The 16,261-nt window shown below is 23.2% G+C and overlaps 9 protein-coding genes across 9 annotated transcripts; 3 read left to right on the forward strand and 6 right to left on the reverse strand.

The window, feature by feature from the left end:
- Positions 1-410: 410 nt before the first annotated feature.
- Positions 411-1,477, reverse strand: T552_03316 (hypothetical protein; the record flags this gene model as incomplete). Its single annotated transcript, XM_018371824.1, has 4 exons — positions 411-648; positions 696-1,108; positions 1,181-1,233; positions 1,282-1,477. The coding sequence occupies 4 exons, from the start codon at positions 1,475-1,477 to the stop codon at positions 411-413; spliced, it is 900 nt and encodes a 299-aa protein (XP_018224313.1).
- A 136-nt stretch (positions 1,478-1,613) lies between these two features.
- Positions 1,614-3,411, forward strand: T552_03317 (hypothetical protein). Its single transcript, XM_018371825.1, has 4 exons — positions 1,614-1,832; positions 1,876-1,923; positions 1,965-2,590; positions 2,636-3,411. Exons 1-4 carry the CDS (start codon positions 1,658-1,660, stop codon positions 3,365-3,367), a joined length of 1,581 nt encoding a protein of 526 aa, XP_018224314.1. The 5' UTR covers positions 1,614-1,657; the 3' UTR covers positions 3,368-3,411.
- A 577-nt stretch (positions 3,412-3,988) lies between these two features.
- On the forward strand, positions 3,989-4,784 carry T552_03318 (hypothetical protein). Its single transcript, XM_018371826.1, has 6 exons — positions 3,989-4,009; positions 4,151-4,175; positions 4,285-4,345; positions 4,388-4,483; positions 4,533-4,591; positions 4,637-4,784. Exons 3-6 carry the CDS (start codon positions 4,285-4,287, stop codon positions 4,736-4,738), a joined length of 318 nt encoding a protein of 105 aa, XP_018224315.1. The 5' UTR covers positions 3,989-4,009; positions 4,151-4,175; the 3' UTR covers positions 4,739-4,784.
- Positions 4,785-8,656: 3,872 nt separating this feature from the next.
- On the reverse strand, positions 8,657-9,763 carry T552_03319 (hypothetical protein; the record flags this gene model as incomplete). Its single annotated transcript, XM_018371827.1, has 5 exons — positions 8,657-8,932; positions 8,962-9,091; positions 9,143-9,444; positions 9,484-9,565; positions 9,609-9,763. 5 exons carry the CDS (start codon positions 9,761-9,763, stop codon positions 8,657-8,659), a joined length of 945 nt encoding a protein of 314 aa, XP_018224316.1.
- Positions 9,764-9,957: 194 nt separating this feature from the next.
- Positions 9,958-11,538, reverse strand: T552_03320 (fructose-bisphosphate aldolase, class II). Its single transcript, XM_018371828.1, has 10 exons — positions 11,418-11,538; positions 11,339-11,365; positions 11,189-11,290; positions 10,940-11,148; positions 10,776-10,884; positions 10,672-10,727; positions 10,513-10,628; positions 10,315-10,469; positions 10,156-10,269; positions 9,958-10,113 (listed from the first exon to the last, which is right to left on the reverse strand). Exons 1-10 carry the CDS (start codon positions 11,490-11,492, stop codon positions 10,003-10,005), a joined length of 1,074 nt encoding a protein of 357 aa, XP_018224317.1. The 5' UTR covers positions 11,493-11,538; the 3' UTR covers positions 9,958-10,002.
- Positions 11,539-12,690: 1,152 nt separating this feature from the next.
- On the forward strand, positions 12,691-13,375 carry T552_03321 (hypothetical protein). The gene is made up of 2 exons (XM_018371829.1): positions 12,691-12,904; positions 12,948-13,375. The coding sequence occupies exons 1-2, from the start codon at positions 12,709-12,711 to the stop codon at positions 13,328-13,330; spliced, it is 579 nt and encodes a 192-aa protein (XP_018224318.1). The 5' UTR covers positions 12,691-12,708; the 3' UTR covers positions 13,331-13,375.
- A 796-nt stretch (positions 13,376-14,171) lies between these two features.
- T552_03322 (hypothetical protein) lies at positions 14,172-14,573 on the reverse strand (the record flags this gene model as incomplete). The annotated part of the gene is made up of 1 exon (XM_018371830.1): positions 14,172-14,573. One exon carries the CDS (start codon positions 14,571-14,573, stop codon positions 14,172-14,174), a length of 402 nt encoding a protein of 133 aa, XP_018224319.1.
- A 43-nt stretch (positions 14,574-14,616) lies between these two features.
- Positions 14,617-15,334, reverse strand: T552_03323 (hypothetical protein; the record flags this gene model as incomplete). The annotated part of the gene is made up of 3 exons (XM_018371831.1): positions 14,617-14,816; positions 14,956-15,159; positions 15,202-15,334. The coding sequence occupies 3 exons, from the start codon at positions 15,332-15,334 to the stop codon at positions 14,617-14,619; spliced, it is 537 nt and encodes a 178-aa protein (XP_018224320.1).
- A 59-nt stretch (positions 15,335-15,393) lies between these two features.
- Positions 15,394-16,133, reverse strand: T552_03324 (hypothetical protein; the record flags this gene model as incomplete). Its single annotated transcript, XM_018371832.1, has 5 exons — positions 15,394-15,485; positions 15,517-15,555; positions 15,602-15,749; positions 15,796-16,057; positions 16,108-16,133. 5 exons carry the CDS (start codon positions 16,131-16,133, stop codon positions 15,394-15,396), a joined length of 567 nt encoding a protein of 188 aa, XP_018224321.1.
- Positions 16,134-16,261: the final 128 nt, after the last annotated feature.

Genomic DNA, 16,261 nt, shown 5'->3' on the forward strand with positions numbered 1-16,261 from the left:
GATATTGTATTTTTATAAATTGTAAATTTAAAGTAAAATTATAAAAAAATAAGATAATATTAGTTAATTTTGATGGAAATTAAATAAATTTAAGCTTTTATATCTTTGATATAAGCGCAGAATTGAAAAATATATATAATTTGATGTAAAATATATTAAAAATGGATGATTAATATTTTGTCTTTTTAAATACTTAGATAAAAAATGTATTTCTATAAATAGAAAGTTCAGGATATAATTTAATTTTATAAGAATTAATAATACTTAACAGTTTTGAATATACTGCAATTTCTAAATAGATTGAATTCAATAAAATGCATCTAGTTAAATTAAGAGGATTTAATTTAATGAAGATAACCTATTTGGTATTATGCTTTATAAACAACATAAGAATATTTAATAGAAAAAAATTAATTCCTATTTTGCGTTTTAAAGAAAGAAGTAATTTTATTCATTTGTTTTGTATCAATTTTTTTCTGTATTTTAGTATTATTACTTTCAGAACTTCTCTTATTTGTATTTTTTTCTTTAGAAACTGTATCTTTTTTTAAATAGAAATCAGCTGTAAAGTGATTGGTGTTTTGTATAAGAAAAGTACTAGCTCGATGAGTTTGTAACTTTTGTAAATATAAAGATAAAGGAGTAAAACTATATATTTCAGCAAGTAAGTTAGAATATAAATGAATAAAATGTACTCTTCTGATTGAAGAAGAAGATTTGCATATTTAACGGGTAAATAGTTATTAATTAACTGCATTGCTGCCTTTATACGTGCTAATTGGATGATTTTTTCCAGTTCACTAGTTTTTTTTTCGTCATTTAGTTCTCTTTCTTGAATATTATCCGTAAAGTTTTTAATTATAGCTTCAAATTCAATACTTTTGGGCAAATGAGATGCAACCTTTTTAACTTTAGTTCTCATAATTTTCAGTAAAAGAGATTCGTCAAAACGAAAAAATGATGGAGATGAATCAAGTTCATGACAAATAGAACGAATAGCGTATTTCATTTGAGGACCTAAAGATGAAATAAGGATAGGAAAGTGGTATTCTGAAAAAAGATCTAAAATATCATCCATAAGAAGATATTTTCCTAAATACTCTGATTTCTAGAAGGTATTAGTTATAAGGGAATACGTGTTTTTTTTTCAATTAATTCCCTTATATGTCTTTTCAAGAACGGGGATTGCAAAAAATACAAGATCGAACGGTGTTGCAAGGTAAATAGTACCATCTATTTTTGAATAAACTTAAATGAGCCGTTTAATATATAAAGAATTACCTTTTACAATATTGTTATTAATAAACCAGCTTCCTTTTTTGTAAGAATCGTTGACTTTAATTAATTGTAAAAGTTGTGGTTTTTGAATAAGATAGCGAACAGGTATTTGTGTTTTAGGATGTGGAAGTGCAATTATCTGTTCTTCTGTTATTTCCCCGTTTAAAAAATGTTTAGGCTTAATAATTATTTTTGTCATATGTTCAAAAAGTTTCAATTTTCACGGGGTTATCGTTAAGAATTTATTTGAAACGTTATCGTGTTTTTATTAAAAGTAAAATTTAAGGCATTGATATCAATTAAAAATATTTTTTGTTATTCAGTTCTATATTTTTGTCTTATTTCGTATGTTGTTTTAAATTTTGTGTTTTGAAATCTGATGACTGATTTTTCTTGCTCATTATTGAAACATAAAACAAAACAAAGCGACAATAGAAAAAGGTTTCAATCTCAATTGAAAAATGCACAAGACTCTCCCTCTTTTGAAGAAACGAAGAATAAGCGAAAACGACCAAACGATGTTTATGTCCAAGTCTCAAAAAGCCCAAGTCCAGGTATAAATGTTTTGATTTGTTAATGTTTGATTAATACAAGTAGTAAAATCACTAACATTGTCTACTAAGGATGTCCAGTCTTTCAATGAAGGTATTTTTCTTTGGTTGTTTTTTTTGTTTGAAAATGTTTAGGAAAATTGGATTATAATATATCTTTAAAAAAAACTGTGGATTCGTCTGTTAAACTTTTTAAAACATTTTCAGAAAAGCTTTCTGATCTTAGATCAAAGAAGGAAACGAATGGAAATATAATAGGTATACAAAAAAGGGAACTTTCCAAAGGCTTTGTAACATTAAATGAAAAAAATAAATTGATAGACCCAGAAATCTTTTCTGATTCTCAAAGTAAAGAAAATGCGCAATTATTTTCTTCAGAAGATCCTTATGATCCATATTCAATGCTTTATCTTTCAAAAAGGAATATTTCTTATGATGAATTAAGACTCTATTTTAAAGGAAAGAAGATTTTTTTATTACCTGAATTATTAAAGACAGTAACGGCACCGACTTATGAGTTTCCTGATCATGACAATGATTATATTGTAATTGGTATTATTGCGTATAAGTCGATACCAAAATATATTCAAAATGGAAAAAAAAATACGAATATAAAGTCAAGATATTGTGTATTAACGTTGACTAATTTAAAGTGGGAAATAAATCTTTTTTTATTTGATGGTGCATTTGAACGGTATTGGAAGATTCAGGTTGGATATATTATAGCAATTTTGAATCCGGGAATTATGAAACCTAAAAAGGCGTGTTTTAAAAATGAATTATTGCATTAAATAATTTATTATTAGATAGATTCTGGAGATTTTAGTTTAGTTTTATCTCATGAATATGATTCATTATTGGAACTTGGTTTATCACGGGATTTGGGGTTTTGTAATGCTTTAAGACGAGATGGAAAACAGTGTACATCATGGATAGATAGACGTCATTCAGAAGTTTGTGGATTTCATGTTGACCAAGGAATGCATAAGATTAGAAATGCGCGAATGGAAGTTGCTACTGGTACACGGCTTTATTCTCCAAAAAAAAATAAATATATATCAAGTAAAGTAGGTTATAGTAAGGGTCCTAAATCTGCAGAAGGACTTTTGGCTGAACATACTGGTTGGGTTCATGATCCATGGAACGGAAATGTGTTTATGATATCTAATTTTCTTTATGGTTATAAACGCGATGCTTTAGATGCTAAAATGGCTGAAAGAATGCGATCCCAACGCCAGAAACAAATGCGAGAATCTAATATGGTTTCTCGGCTTCTTGCTTATGAACAAGTTTCTCGAAATGTTGCTTCTGATTCTTTAAAAATTCATACGAAATTAGCGTATCCTATTTCTTCTGTTTCTTTAGAGAATTCATCTAAATTGTATCCCGAACCTTTTTCCACGCAATCTGTTAAACGAATTGGTTTTAATCCATACAGACATTTGGCTTCTATGTCCAATTCATCTATTTCACCTATTACATGTTCATTGTTATCCGATATATGTTGTAATTCTGATTCTGACCTTGAGATCATTTAATATAATTTGTATGAATTTGTTTAAATTTTTATTTATATTGATTTTTTATTATTGAATAATTTGAGTTGGCTATTTATATTAGATTTGCAAAAATTGTAATTGAAATATAAAGATATTGGCTAATATTCGATGTTATATAAGCGTTTTATAACATTTGATTATAAGTTTATTATAAGTCAGTTTATCTTCAGATAAGCTTTATAGGTTTCTCTATTTTGGGACTATTTGTTATTGTACTTAGGTTTTTTATGCTTCATCAATCTGAAGCTTGAAAAGTATAGTTAATATTGCTTTTTGGATATGTAATTTTTAATATTATATATAGAGTAAAAGGAAAATATGATTAATTAGTTGATCAAAAACTATTTAAATGTCTTATATTAGTAATTTTCCCTAATAAATTATCAATAATAAATTGATAACATATTCATGTTATCGCAGCGTTAAAATAGATAGTAAATCGACTAATTAGAATTTAGTCTCTCCTTTAATTAAATTAATAAATCTTATCTATCATTAGTGTTAGGGTTTACCTAATATGTGTCCTGTATGATGTGTTCCTGATGTTTGCTTTCTTAATATAGCTGTGGGAAATTACTACTTCCACTTAGGAACGTATCTTTATTATCATTCTTAACGTTGGTAAGATTTTTGGTCGATCATGATAAACAGCTTCAGGTATTTAAATAAAGATTTTATTAAGAGAAAGAACCTGAAAGAGAGAAGTTGTGATTGACCGCATATAATCATATACAGTTGAAATTTGTATACTAACTTAATTAGAGAATTTTGAGGCGTTTTGGTTAAGGTAAATGCGTGTATAAGCGTAAAAAATGTGCAAGAAATTGATTTTTATGCATATTAGACGCGCATACATATATAGGAAATCTAAAGAATATGTATCTAACGTTGAATAGATGCCAAAAGACGCGAAATCAAGAGGAATTAAAAAAGTTTCAGGGAAGCGGGCGAAAAAAGGTTTTTCCATGTGTTGAAAAGGCTATGATTTATATGTTTTAGATCCAGATGCTCCTAAGAGAGGGTTATCGGCTTATATGTTTTTCGCACAAGAACATAGGGAATTGGTAAAAACAGAGAATCCGGATGCAACATTCGGTAAGAATTTGTTTATATTTTTTAGGGGGGTTAGTAGACGGGAATATAGGTCAAATTGGCAAAATTCTTGGTGAAAGATGGAAGAATTTGTCTTCTAAAGACAAACAGGTAATATTGTGAGTTTTATGTAGTTTTTTTAATGTGTATATATAGCCATACGAAAATAGAGCTAGAAAAGATAAGGAACGATTTGAAGATGAAAAATCTCGATGGCGTAATACTCATGTGTCATGTACGACACATGATGATGAATAATTGTGTTTTATATTAGCAATATGATTGTTTTTTATTTGATGAATGGCATGTTCGTAAGATATAAATATATATATATATATCATTACTATATTGGATAATTTTTCGGTTTCTATTACTGCTTGTTTTGTATTATCTTTTATTGCTTAATTGTTTACTTTTATCGAGTTTTTTCTATATTGGGTATTTCTAGGCTATGTAACTATTTAAGAGTTGATGGCATATAGTATTCCCTAGAATATAAGAAAAGTATTATGTAGTCTTTAGTCCATTTTATTTATTGTTTGCTTATTTTTGAATACAATGATTGTTTTAATTACCTTGAAAAATTATAGATTAAAATATTAATATTTTGAACAATGTTGTGTCATTTTTGATTGGTGATATTTTATGCTTAATGTTTAGGATATATTATTATGTATCTTTTTAATAAAATATTAAATTAATATACTGATTGAGATTTTACGTATCGTTTGAAAATGTTTAAAGAGTATTGTTATTTCTTTCGTTCATTATAAATACGTATTAATTTTTAACAAATAATTGTTTTGTTCATTTTTGGAATTAAAAGAGGATATGAATATTACTTTTTGATATAGTTTAATTTTAAAGTGTTATTTGATGTAATTGTTTTGAAAAAAAGAGGGAAATATTATATTTTTGAAATATTTTAAATTATTCCACTATAAAATCTCTATTTATGATATTTATATCATATAAATATTATTTTAAACTAATTTTAAAGATATTTATTTTATAAGTTGTTTGAGTACTATATGAAAAAAGACTTGTGATAATATATATGTTAATGATATCTTTTATATGTTATTTTGTAGAAAAAAATAAAAAATATGATACTCTTGTTTTATTTTTGTATTTGTAATTTCCTTGTAGATCATTCAGGATATGTGTCATTATTGTATTAATAAAATTAATATAGATATAAATAGTCCTGAAAAAATATATTTAGTTGTTAAAAAAGTATTAAAAAGTCGATATTTTACAATTAATAAAAGCTTAAACATTTTTTAAAAAAAAGTAAGATGAAGTTAAATATATTAAATTATAATTATCCGTTTTTTATGTTTTTTTTCTAAAAAAATTATAAATCACTCGTTTAAATATTCTTAAAGATCTAATGCTTCGAATTAAAATAAAGTTCTCTATTTAAAAGTTGCTTTTTTAAATTATAAATATATGTTTTTTAATGTATTTTAAGAATTGCTAATAAATAGATATTGATAATTCAATGAACTTATAAATTTTTTTATTATGGAATTTTTAGAATTCTAGTAAAATTATATATGTCTTGTTAATTATATTTTTATGTTGTTTTAAATCTAATGATTATTAGAAACACATCCTTATATGTTATGTAATTTTAAGATATTATGAAAAAATTAGCGTCCTTATTTTTTTGTATAATTTAAAATGCGAAGTACATGTTTATTAATTTTTTATTATTATTTTCTTTTTATTAAAAAAATATATTGGATTTTTTTTGGAATTGTTTTAAAAAAGTTACAAAATTTTGTTTTTTTAATAATATTTTTTAAAGAATGATTTTTGTTTTAGTAATTTTTTAAAGTCATAAATTTTATGTTTTAATTTATTGAGAAATTATTTTAATATTTTGATTCAAAAAAATGATTACTAGTAAGAATAATTAAGAATTAAGCAATAATCTATTTAATAATTAATTAGAAGAATTTTAAATATATTTTTTAAAAGGATTTGATAGAAATGCTTAAAATATATTTAGACATTACTTTAAGTAACTTTATTGAAGAGATGTTTAAATATGAATATCTATGTATTTATTATGATTAAATAAGAGTTTTAGAATTTTTTATAGGATCGAGTATATTTTAAAATTATTTATGTTAAATTTTGTATTTTACTTTATATTTATTTTACTGATATTTTAAATTCAAAGACATTTTCATGCTTTTGAAAGCCTAAATTGCTTTTATTATCTGAGATTTTTAAGTAATATATATGATTTTTTGATATTAAATATATTTATAGGATTTTTTAGTTTAAAGGCATTTATAAACTTTAACTTCTATTATTAATATTTTAAATATAATTATAATAGCTTAGAATTTATTTAAAAAAGTTTCTGAGAGTTTAATGATTTTTTATGCATTAAATCATTTTTTATTTTTCTAGATAAGTGGACATGTTATAATTTTTATAAATAAGAAAATATTATATTTAAAGATTATAAGATAAAAATAATGTTAAAAGAATCTTAAAAGCTTAATTCCATTTAATTGATGTTATTTGCTTTGAAAAAATAAAATTCGAAATGCATGTACGTTTATTTTTTTATATTTTTTTGTAAAGAATTATTTAATAAAATATAAATTAAAGCTTATTTAATTAGAAAATGTGTTTATGAAATAAGAATATACTTGAGGTATAAGTATTTCTACCCAGCTACTTTGAAAAAATATTATTGTACTCTAAAATCTGTTAATGTTTGGTAACTTTAGTTTTAAAAAAATTACTGCAAATACTGCAATAGATAGTATAATAGTTTGGTTTTCTGTTGTTTTAATTTTTTCTATAGCACTTTGAATGACGTTTTTATTTTTTGTTGAAAAAATTTTATATTTTTTGTTTGGCATTTTTATTTAGATTTTTAAACTGCTTTAAGTTCTTGATATTTTGAAATTATATAAAAAATTAGTATATTTTGATATTTTTTATTAGATAAATAACGTAGGAGTTGTCTATATAAAAATAATATATATGAATAGATTACATATTACTAAATGTTATTTTTATAATTTTTGTATAATTATTTGATTTGAATGTAATTTTTTATAAATGTGGAATTTAATAAAGATGAAATATTCAGAATTATAAAAAAATAGAGACATATTAGATTTTTTTTATTTGAGCATAATATTTAATTTTTTAGATTAAGTAAAATAAATTTTGTATTTTTTTTTTTTGAATTATTTTTTATGAAGATTTGTATTTAATATATTATGACTTTAAGAAATTATTTAGACTTTATTAAGAATGGATTTTATAGAACAAAATACATTCATGAAACAAAGATAATTTTTTTAACAGAGGCTATAAAAATAATTATTTGTTCTCAAAATTCGGATTTGAATGTAATATTTTTTTTAATGAATTCTTATGTCTGTTTTAAAGTTTTTTTTCTGAATTTTGCTTACATTAATTAATATTATAATTATTTTATATTTCTAATTGAGAATTTCCTTATGTATAATGGTCTATATAATTTTGATTTTGTAATTTTACTTCAGATTAATAAATATTTTTTCTTTTATTCGAAGTGTTTTAGATTTTTTATTATTTTTTATAGATCTATTATTTTATAGATATTTTAGATAGTAATAATTATAAATTTTTTATTGGATAAAAAACATCCTTATTTTTATGAGAATCAAAGTCTTATTTTTTTGATAGTAAACGATTTTTAAATTTATGAAATTTTTATGGTAGGATTAAATAAAGAATTCTTATAGCTAAATAAAAAAACATAAATTTTAAGAATATATTTCTATGGAATTTTAAAGCTTAAGGTATTTTAAAATTTATTTGCTAAAGAAAAATCAATATATGAATGTATAATAAATTTTGTTCTGCTAGCAAATTTGGAATAATTTTAACATACAAGAAATAAATAAAATGATAAATATGATTATTTAATTTTGATTTGTTTAAGTATATATATTGAATTTATAATTTTTATATTGTATTAATTAGGTTAATTTTTATACATTAAATTGTTTTAAAAAAATATATATTGTATGATTTGATCATTCTTTTTAAGAAAACTTTGAAATAATATAATCCTTAAGTCATCGTCTAAATTAGGATTTTCTTCAGGATTACTATTTTTGTTTTTTAATATTCTGATGATCATTATTTTTCAATTCATCTAATTTTTTTTTTAGATACAACATTATCTTGATCTTTAGATGTATTCAAAATAAAAGAATCTTCGTTTTTTCGTTTAATTCCTTTACTTTGATCATGATATAATTCTTTTGTTTGATCAGAAGTCTTAGGAAAGTTATTTTGTAATGGTATTTTCGTAATATCTGATTGTAAAGTTGGATATAATCCTTGCATTGGAATAGATTCATATAGATTAGTCATAATTCTACATACATCTTTATAAAGTTTAGTATATTTCATAAAATTGTTTTTCTTTTGCCTTTTATTTCATTAATATCTACATCTATAACTTCCCACCATGATCTATCTCCTATTGAATTAATTACTGTTGATGTATGTTTAGTTCCAAAATAAAATGCTGCTGCTGCAATAGTATGAGGTTTATAGATTATTGGAATAGTAGTTCTAATGCTAGAATTATATGAGATTTAGGTTGAATTTCTTCATAGAATTATGATTTACCTATCATTTACAAAAGCCCATGCAGATTTCGCTGTATCTTGTTTACTACCAAAATGTTTTATATATTTTAAAAGATCTTTATAAGGATGATCAATTGTTAAATCGAAACATAAAGCTTCCAATAGTATTTCTTCATTATATATAATCACATCTCTCCATCTCCAATATTCTTTAGACTGCTCATCAATTATAAGATCTGGATTTTTTTGTCCAACTTTTGCGCATGCAATAATTATATTCCTTAATTTCCTGCATGATTCTTCTACTTTTGTAGCTAAAAGAATGCATGTTGCAGCAATTTCCTATTTTTGTTAATTTATATAAAAAAAGTTTATGTTAACATAATAGTGATATTTAGCTAGTGAAAAACGCATATAAAAACGATGAAGAAAAACTGCTGCTGTAGAAAGTGTAAGTTGAGGTCTAATTAATTAGAATTTTGCTTTTTTAAAAAAATTATATTTACAGTTTTAATTTAGAGCCTACTTGTATAATGAAATTAACGCCTTTACCTCTATCTATTTGTTCTTTTTCTAAACTCCAGCCGTCATTTACAGATGGTGTATATTTGAAATCTTCTTTATCGAAATACCATTTTCCTTTATGGGAGGAATATCCCATGTTTAAATAATATTTAAATAATTTTTTGTTATAATATTTTAATTTTTCTAGTGTTTTTGATAGATAAAATCTTTTTGCTAAAATATAAAATTTAAATAATAAATCATATAAGAAATATACAATAATACTATTTTCTTTCTAAAATTATAATAAACCATCTTGTATTTTGAAATCATATAAATTAAAAAATATTAGTAAATTTACATTTTTTTTAAATTTCGTTGTTATAGTTTAAAAAATTATAGTGTATTTATTGTTTTAAAATCGTTAAGAAGGACTTGAACTTTCTTGCACATAGATTTTTCCCCTTCGCGAAGCCATACACGAGGATCAAAAAACTTTTTATTTGGCTATAATTTTATTAAAATGTTTTCAAATATAAATTATATTACTTTATTTAATCCTTCCGGATTTCCGACTGGAGACATTAAATATTCTTTTTTAGATAAAATATAGTTGCGAACGCCTTCTAAATAAAAATATTGAGTATCCGTATCAATATTTATCTACATTAGAAATTGGTAATAGTTCAGAAATAGATAATATTATACTTTAACCACACCGTTTTCAATAGCAATGTGATATTCTTCAAGTGAAGATCCAGATCCTCCATGAAATACAAAAAATATAGGCTTCTTGCCACAGTTAAGTTTTTGTTCGGCATAATCTTGATGTGCTTTTAAAAGTTCTGGACGAAGAAATACTCCTAATTTTTATTAAAAAATATCTATATATTGAAAAATAATAACCTCCTGGAGCATATACACCATGAACATTTCCAAAGGCTGCTGCAATAGAAAAATAAGGTGAAATGGCTGATAGAGCAGAATAAATATCAAAAACATCTTCAGATTGTGTATATAGTCTATTGTATTTAAAAATATAAAAAATTATTATTAGTGTATTACTTAACATTGCTAACTTCTTCATTATTAACTCCATCTTCTTCACCTCCTGTAATACCCTTAATAAATAATCAGTATAAAATTATAGAAAAATATGAAAAAATTACAATTTCTACTTCGAGCCATTGTTTCATTGGTGCTACACGTTGAAGATAATGTTTTGTAAGTTCAATATTATGTTCTTTAGATTCTTCAGATAAATCGATCATATGTGAACTATAAGTATATATATATTAATACATATTCATTTAAAAACATTTTTAGGATGTACCTGAAGAGAGGTTGTTTATGAATTTCGAAATATTTCTCATCTGCATCGATCATACCATCTAGCCATGGTAGAAGTTTTTTAGAACAATGATCAGTATGCAAAACTACTGGAATATTGTAAGAAGGTGCAATAGTTCTTACAAAATAAGCAGCAGAAATAGCACCGGCAATGGATGCTTGCTGTTTATCGTTGTTAAGACTTTTTCCCGCCTATAATATTAAAATGTTTTATAATTCATACATTACTTACAAAATAAGCAGCACCTCCTTGTGATATTTGAATAATAATAGGCGAATTGCTACTTTTTGCTGCCTCTAAAACAGCAACAATGGTTGATGATGATGTGCAATTCTTTAAATTTGTCAAATTATATTCTCATAAAATACCATTTGAGCTTACAACCGCTGGAATAGCAAATTGATTTTCCTGTAAAATTCATTGTTAGTCTTTATATTTTTACTTTTTGTAATTTAAATACTTTTGCATATTTAAAAAGTTTAAGTACATCATCGCCAGTAATAACTCCGCTTGGAACGATACTAGATATTCCCATAGTCTATTTCTATGCTTTTTGTTTATGTTTTATATCAATTTTTGGTTTAATTGCTTTAAGTCTTGAATGTTACCTTTATTTCGAAAATCTTTAATTCGAAAAATTTATACCTTAAAAATAGTATTTATTGTTTTATAATTTTAAACAATAAATTTTTAAAATTCAAGTTTTCAATATATATTTATTTATTTATACTTAATGAATATTATGAATTGTATTAATATATATTGTTATAAAAATATTTAAATTTTTAGAATCATATGTAGAAATAGTTATTAATAGAATAAATATTAATGTTTTTAGTACAACTTTATTAAATTTTAGTTGTATTATATTATATGTTTAAAATTAATTGTTATCTTTATTGATTTAGATTTTTTTCTATATTGTTAGAATAAATATTTATGATATTTTAAAAATTATACATTCGTTTCCTTGAAAAAAGTTGATACTTTTTATATCATATGAAATTTTTTAGATTTTTATATAATACTATTAATTAATTATGAAAATTCGATGTATTTTATATGTTTTTATAAAACATTTTATATATTAAAATTCTACAAGATATAATTATTTAAGATTTTTCATTATAAGTTGAGCTTTTTTGTAAATTTTAACATATAATTATTTTATTTAATTTTTAATTTTATATAAAAGATTAAATTTATTTTTAGATATAGCTTTAATGTGTTTTCTTAATTGATTACAATAATTTTATAATGAATTACAAATGCTTTATATTTTTAAACATCTTTCAAAGTATTAGATAAAAATACGATAATTATGTTTATGTAAAACTTGACTGAAATTGAAAAAAAACTTTTATACATTTATTTCTAAAGTTATATAATATATTTAAAGTTTTCTCCTTTTTAAAAAAACCTAGTAACCAATTGTTTTCAATACATATGTATATATAGAAATATAAAATATTCATGTTTATATTTTAAATAAATATATCTTCTATTGATTATCTATTTACACATTTTTTATATTTTTTTAAAACGAGTTAAAATGTACATTTGCATATCTAGTTAATATTAAAAAAATTAAAAGATATTATTTAATAAACGATATATTAAAAGTTATTTTTAATATTTATACATAGTAATTATAATATAATAATTTTTAATCATATACATATATATTTTTGATCTTTTACAATAAAAATTTAAATTTTTGTAAATAAAAATTAAATCGATCTAGATGTTTGATGTGTTATTATATGACTGAAAAAGAAATAATAGAAATAAGATTATCTAGAATAGAAAATATTGTTTATGGTTCGAATAAAATAACTTCAGATGAGTTTATTTCATTAAATATACCTTGTTATGTAGATTTAATTGAGACAAAAGTTAATAATTTAGTAAAAGAATCGGAAGTTTTAAAAAAAATGATGAATTTTCGTATGTATATATTTTAATTTATCTAATATTCATACTTTTATAGTTAATAGTTACTCTTTTCTTTTAGAAGAAAAGGTTTTTTCTTTATTTAAATCATCTAATACTATTCAAAGTGAAAAAATTCGATTAATTTTTTTAAATTTACATCTATATAATAATGTTTTGTCTCAAATGCTTTCTATAAAAGAATTGTCTATATCAGATTCAAATATATGTTCTCAAGCTGCTTCTAAGATTCCACAGTTTCATATAATGTTAATGGCTATTAAATCTTTTGAAATTCAATTGAATCATCTATCAAAAAGAATAGCAAAAATCTTGGAGCTTTGGTATGAAATAGGTATAAATGCTGTTAATGACTGTTTTCTGGAATGGGATGAAAGAATTAATGATCTTAATTTAAGACTAAAAAAGCAAATGTCATAAATTTATAAATAATAAAAAATTGATGTTAGAATAAAATAATTAGATGTTGGATATAACTACATTCTAAATTATCTATTGTTCAAAATGCTATTAAAAACATATAACATTTGAGATTTGTAGACTTATTAGGATACATAAATTATAAAATATGATAGTAAAAATTAATGTTACATTTAATTTTTTTATTTATATGGTTTTGAAGTGTTGATGAAAAATAGTTTTATTTTTCAATTATATATAAATAAATATTAGAATTTTATCAGAAAATTACTTATAATATTTGTTTTTAAAATTTTATCTTTTAATATTGCCTACAAAGAAATGTAAGAAATTAGTATGTTGATGGAGTTATAATTTAATAATTTCTTCTATGTATTCGAACTTAAAAACATAGCTAATCTATTGATTACTTAAATTTCATTAGCATTAGATTTATCATATCTGTCAAAAATCATCGTTTATATAATAATAATGCACGTATATAAATAAAAGCTCTTCATTTCAAATATTAACCATTATTTGATAAAATAATTGACGTATTTATTTTAGATTCATAAAAATTAAAAAAATTGCCTGATTGTAACTGCATTTATTCAGGAATGAAATAAAAGTTGCCATATTAATGGATAATTTTAGAGTTTCTGAAATTATTTAATGAAACTACTTTTGGAGTAGACTCAGATACTTGATCTTGAAATAAATATTTGTAGGAGGTATTACGAAAATTTTCCGAGTCTGATATAAATTCTTTATGAAACTCATTAAGTTCTTTTTTTCAGCAATAGCTAATTCACAAGAAACACCTTTTGCTAAAGGAATATATTGTGGTATAAGTGAGAAGCTAGCGAAACTCGCTATCAGTGTTATCTTTTTTGTGATAAATAGAATATGGTGGATAATTTAATGATGTTTCTGTTTTTTGGATATTATAACCTTTTAAATTGCAAATATGTTGATTTCTTTTCCAAAAAGGGAAAGGTGAATGAAGTATATCTTGAGAAGAAAGTAAATGATTTTCTTTCTCTATAAGATAATATTTCATTAGTTCATCTGGACCAATACCTGAAATATAGAAGAAAAATGCGTGACTTTTAAAGTCATAATATATAGATTTATCTGGCGGATTGGAAAAATAAAGCAATTCAAGACCATAAGTATTCAATGAGAAATAATTTATATAATCCGAGTATGGTTGATATTGAAATTTTTGAATATTATAATTATTTTTATGATAATGTGTCATTTTTCAGATGTAGTGCATTACTTGGATAACTAGATTTCGAAATCTAACAATATACGGGAGGAGAATATGTATTAATTTTATAAATGTTTTTCTTATGAGTAAAAATATAATCAGCATAAATTTCTTTAAGATCACAATGACTTGCTATAAGATGAAATTCTCTACAGAATTCAATTTGAAGACCTTTCATAGTTGTATCATTTGCAGTATTTCCAAGATTTCTTTTCGTGTTGAAAGGTTCTTCTACGCACAATCGATTATTTTGAGTTAAATGTCATCAATTTGCTGATTTTGAAAGATAACGATCATGTCTAACAGATATAAAGTAATGATCATAATTGAATTCATAAGCATATCTTCAAAAAAAATATAAACAATAAACCTCCGCTTTCTGTATTTTTTTCACCAAAGCCTTTAAATGTGTCTATATCATCAAAAAAACTAACATCTATACCTTCAATTAGAGTGCTTTCATTTTGTTCACGAGGAAGCTGATGGAGAGATGGTAAAATAGGTGACTTCCTCATTTGTAAAAAATTGATTATCATACATATCCAAGTGTACAAAGACAATATACATCCGCGAGCTGCTTATATAAATAAAAATTAAATTCATAAGAATCTCATACCGGTGTCATTTATAATTTTTTTTTTGGTCCAATATTTAATAATCATGGGTAATGGTCTTACACGAGGATCTATTTCAACATATATTTTAATCATTCGAGTATTTTCAAGAGCTAAAGTGTTATTGATATTCATATCACAAGCAACAGAATTTATATATTTATAATATAATTAAATAATATATACGTATTAACTCACAGTTTAGGATCCCATATTTTTACTATTGGAACTTTGGCACGAGATACGCATATAACTCTTTCCATGCCATTTAATAAGATAAATATAACTAATTAAATAATAGAAAAATGAATATATACAATTAGCAAGTTCTTTTTCTATTGTTATACAAACATCCACTAATAAAAATAAGAAAATGCAATCAATTACAGAGAAAATGCTTACTATCAGATTCGCTAGTATAGGGCTTATTTACTGTAGAACCGAATGCTTGTACAGTTATTTTTTTGTTGGACAACTTTTTTTGAAGAATAGTAGTTAATTTTTTTAGAAATTTTGTCCAGCGATTATTATTTTTAGATGGCAAAAGAGTCTTTTAAAGACTAGCGTACGCTAAGGAACAATGAAAAAGTGTTTACTTCGTAGAGTTGCAACATATCGCTAGATACTAGATCTTCATTTTTTGTTGAAAGGTTTGACCTAGCCTTCCATTTGAATATGTCTATTGTTCTATATATACAAGCGGAATATGGAATTTGCTGCTTTGAGTTCACATATGCTGTTTTATATGGACATTGATGATATGTAATTAGTGGTATTTTTGAAGGTATAGTAGTTAGAGATTCTGATAATGATGAACAAGGTAAAAATGTCCCTAATGAAAATATATTCACAAACTCTCTTATTCGACTGTTCAGGTATTGATGGTAATGAATGAGATATAGAATTACGATAAATTTTGCTGTTTAATTGACATTATGAATTGTGATGATTTTAGATATTTAGAATAGTCTTTTTTCGGTCACTTCGTAACAAACTTGAGGCATTCTTTCGTAGTTTCCACTTTAATATTATATTTTTGAAGTTTCTAAAATAAGACGTGTT

The sequence above is a fragment of the Pneumocystis carinii genome, assembly GCF_001477545.1.
Source record: "Pneumocystis carinii B80 chromosome Unknown supercont1.16, whole genome shotgun sequence".
NCBI lineage: Eukaryota > Fungi > Ascomycota > Pneumocystomycetes > Pneumocystales > Pneumocystaceae > Pneumocystis > Pneumocystis carinii.

What these genes read in the sequence shown, in the direction of transcription:
- T552_03318 (XM_018371826.1), top strand. Translation starts at nt 4,285, where the DNA reads ATGCCAAAAGACGCGAAATCAAGAGGAATTAAAAAAGTTTCAGGGAAG. An exon ending in AGGGAAGCGGGCGAAAAAAG is followed by an intron (nt 4,346 to 4,387) that starts GTTTTTCCATGT and finishes TATATGTTTTAG; the next exon opens with ATCCAGATGCTCCTAAGAGA. An exon ending in GAATCCGGATGCAACATTCG is followed by an intron (nt 4,484 to 4,532) that starts GTAAGAATTTGT and finishes ACGGGAATATAG; the next exon opens with GTCAAATTGGCAAAATTCTT.
- T552_03320 (XM_018371828.1), bottom strand. Translation starts at nt 11,492, where the DNA reads ATGGGAATATCTAGTATCGTTCCAAGCGGAGTTATTACTGGCGATGAT. An exon ending in CATAAACAACCTCTCTTCAG is followed by an intron (nt 10,885 to 10,939) that starts GTACATCCTAAA and finishes ATATACTTATAG; the next exon opens with TTCACATATGATCGATTTAT. An exon ending in AATGGCTCGAAGTAGAAATT is followed by an intron (nt 10,728 to 10,775) that starts GTAATTTTTTCA and finishes TTATTTATTAAG; the next exon opens with GGTATTACAGGAGGTGAAGA.
- T552_03317 (XM_018371825.1), top strand. Translation starts at nt 1,658, where the DNA reads ATGACTGATTTTTCTTGCTCATTATTGAAACATAAAACAAAACAAAGC. An exon ending in TGTCCAGTCTTTCAATGAAG is followed by an intron (nt 1,924 to 1,964) that starts GTATTTTTCTTT and finishes GAAAATGTTTAG; the next exon opens with GAAAATTGGATTATAATATA. An exon ending in GAATTATGAAACCTAAAAAG is followed by an intron (nt 2,591 to 2,635) that starts GCGTGTTTTAAA and finishes ATTTATTATTAG; the next exon opens with ATAGATTCTGGAGATTTTAG.
- T552_03321 (XM_018371829.1), top strand. Translation starts at nt 12,709, where the DNA reads ATGTGTTATTATATGACTGAAAAAGAAATAATAGAAATAAGATTATCT. An exon ending in AAAAAAAATGATGAATTTTC is followed by an intron (nt 12,905 to 12,947) that starts GTATGTATATAT and finishes ATACTTTTATAG; the next exon opens with TTAATAGTTACTCTTTTCTT.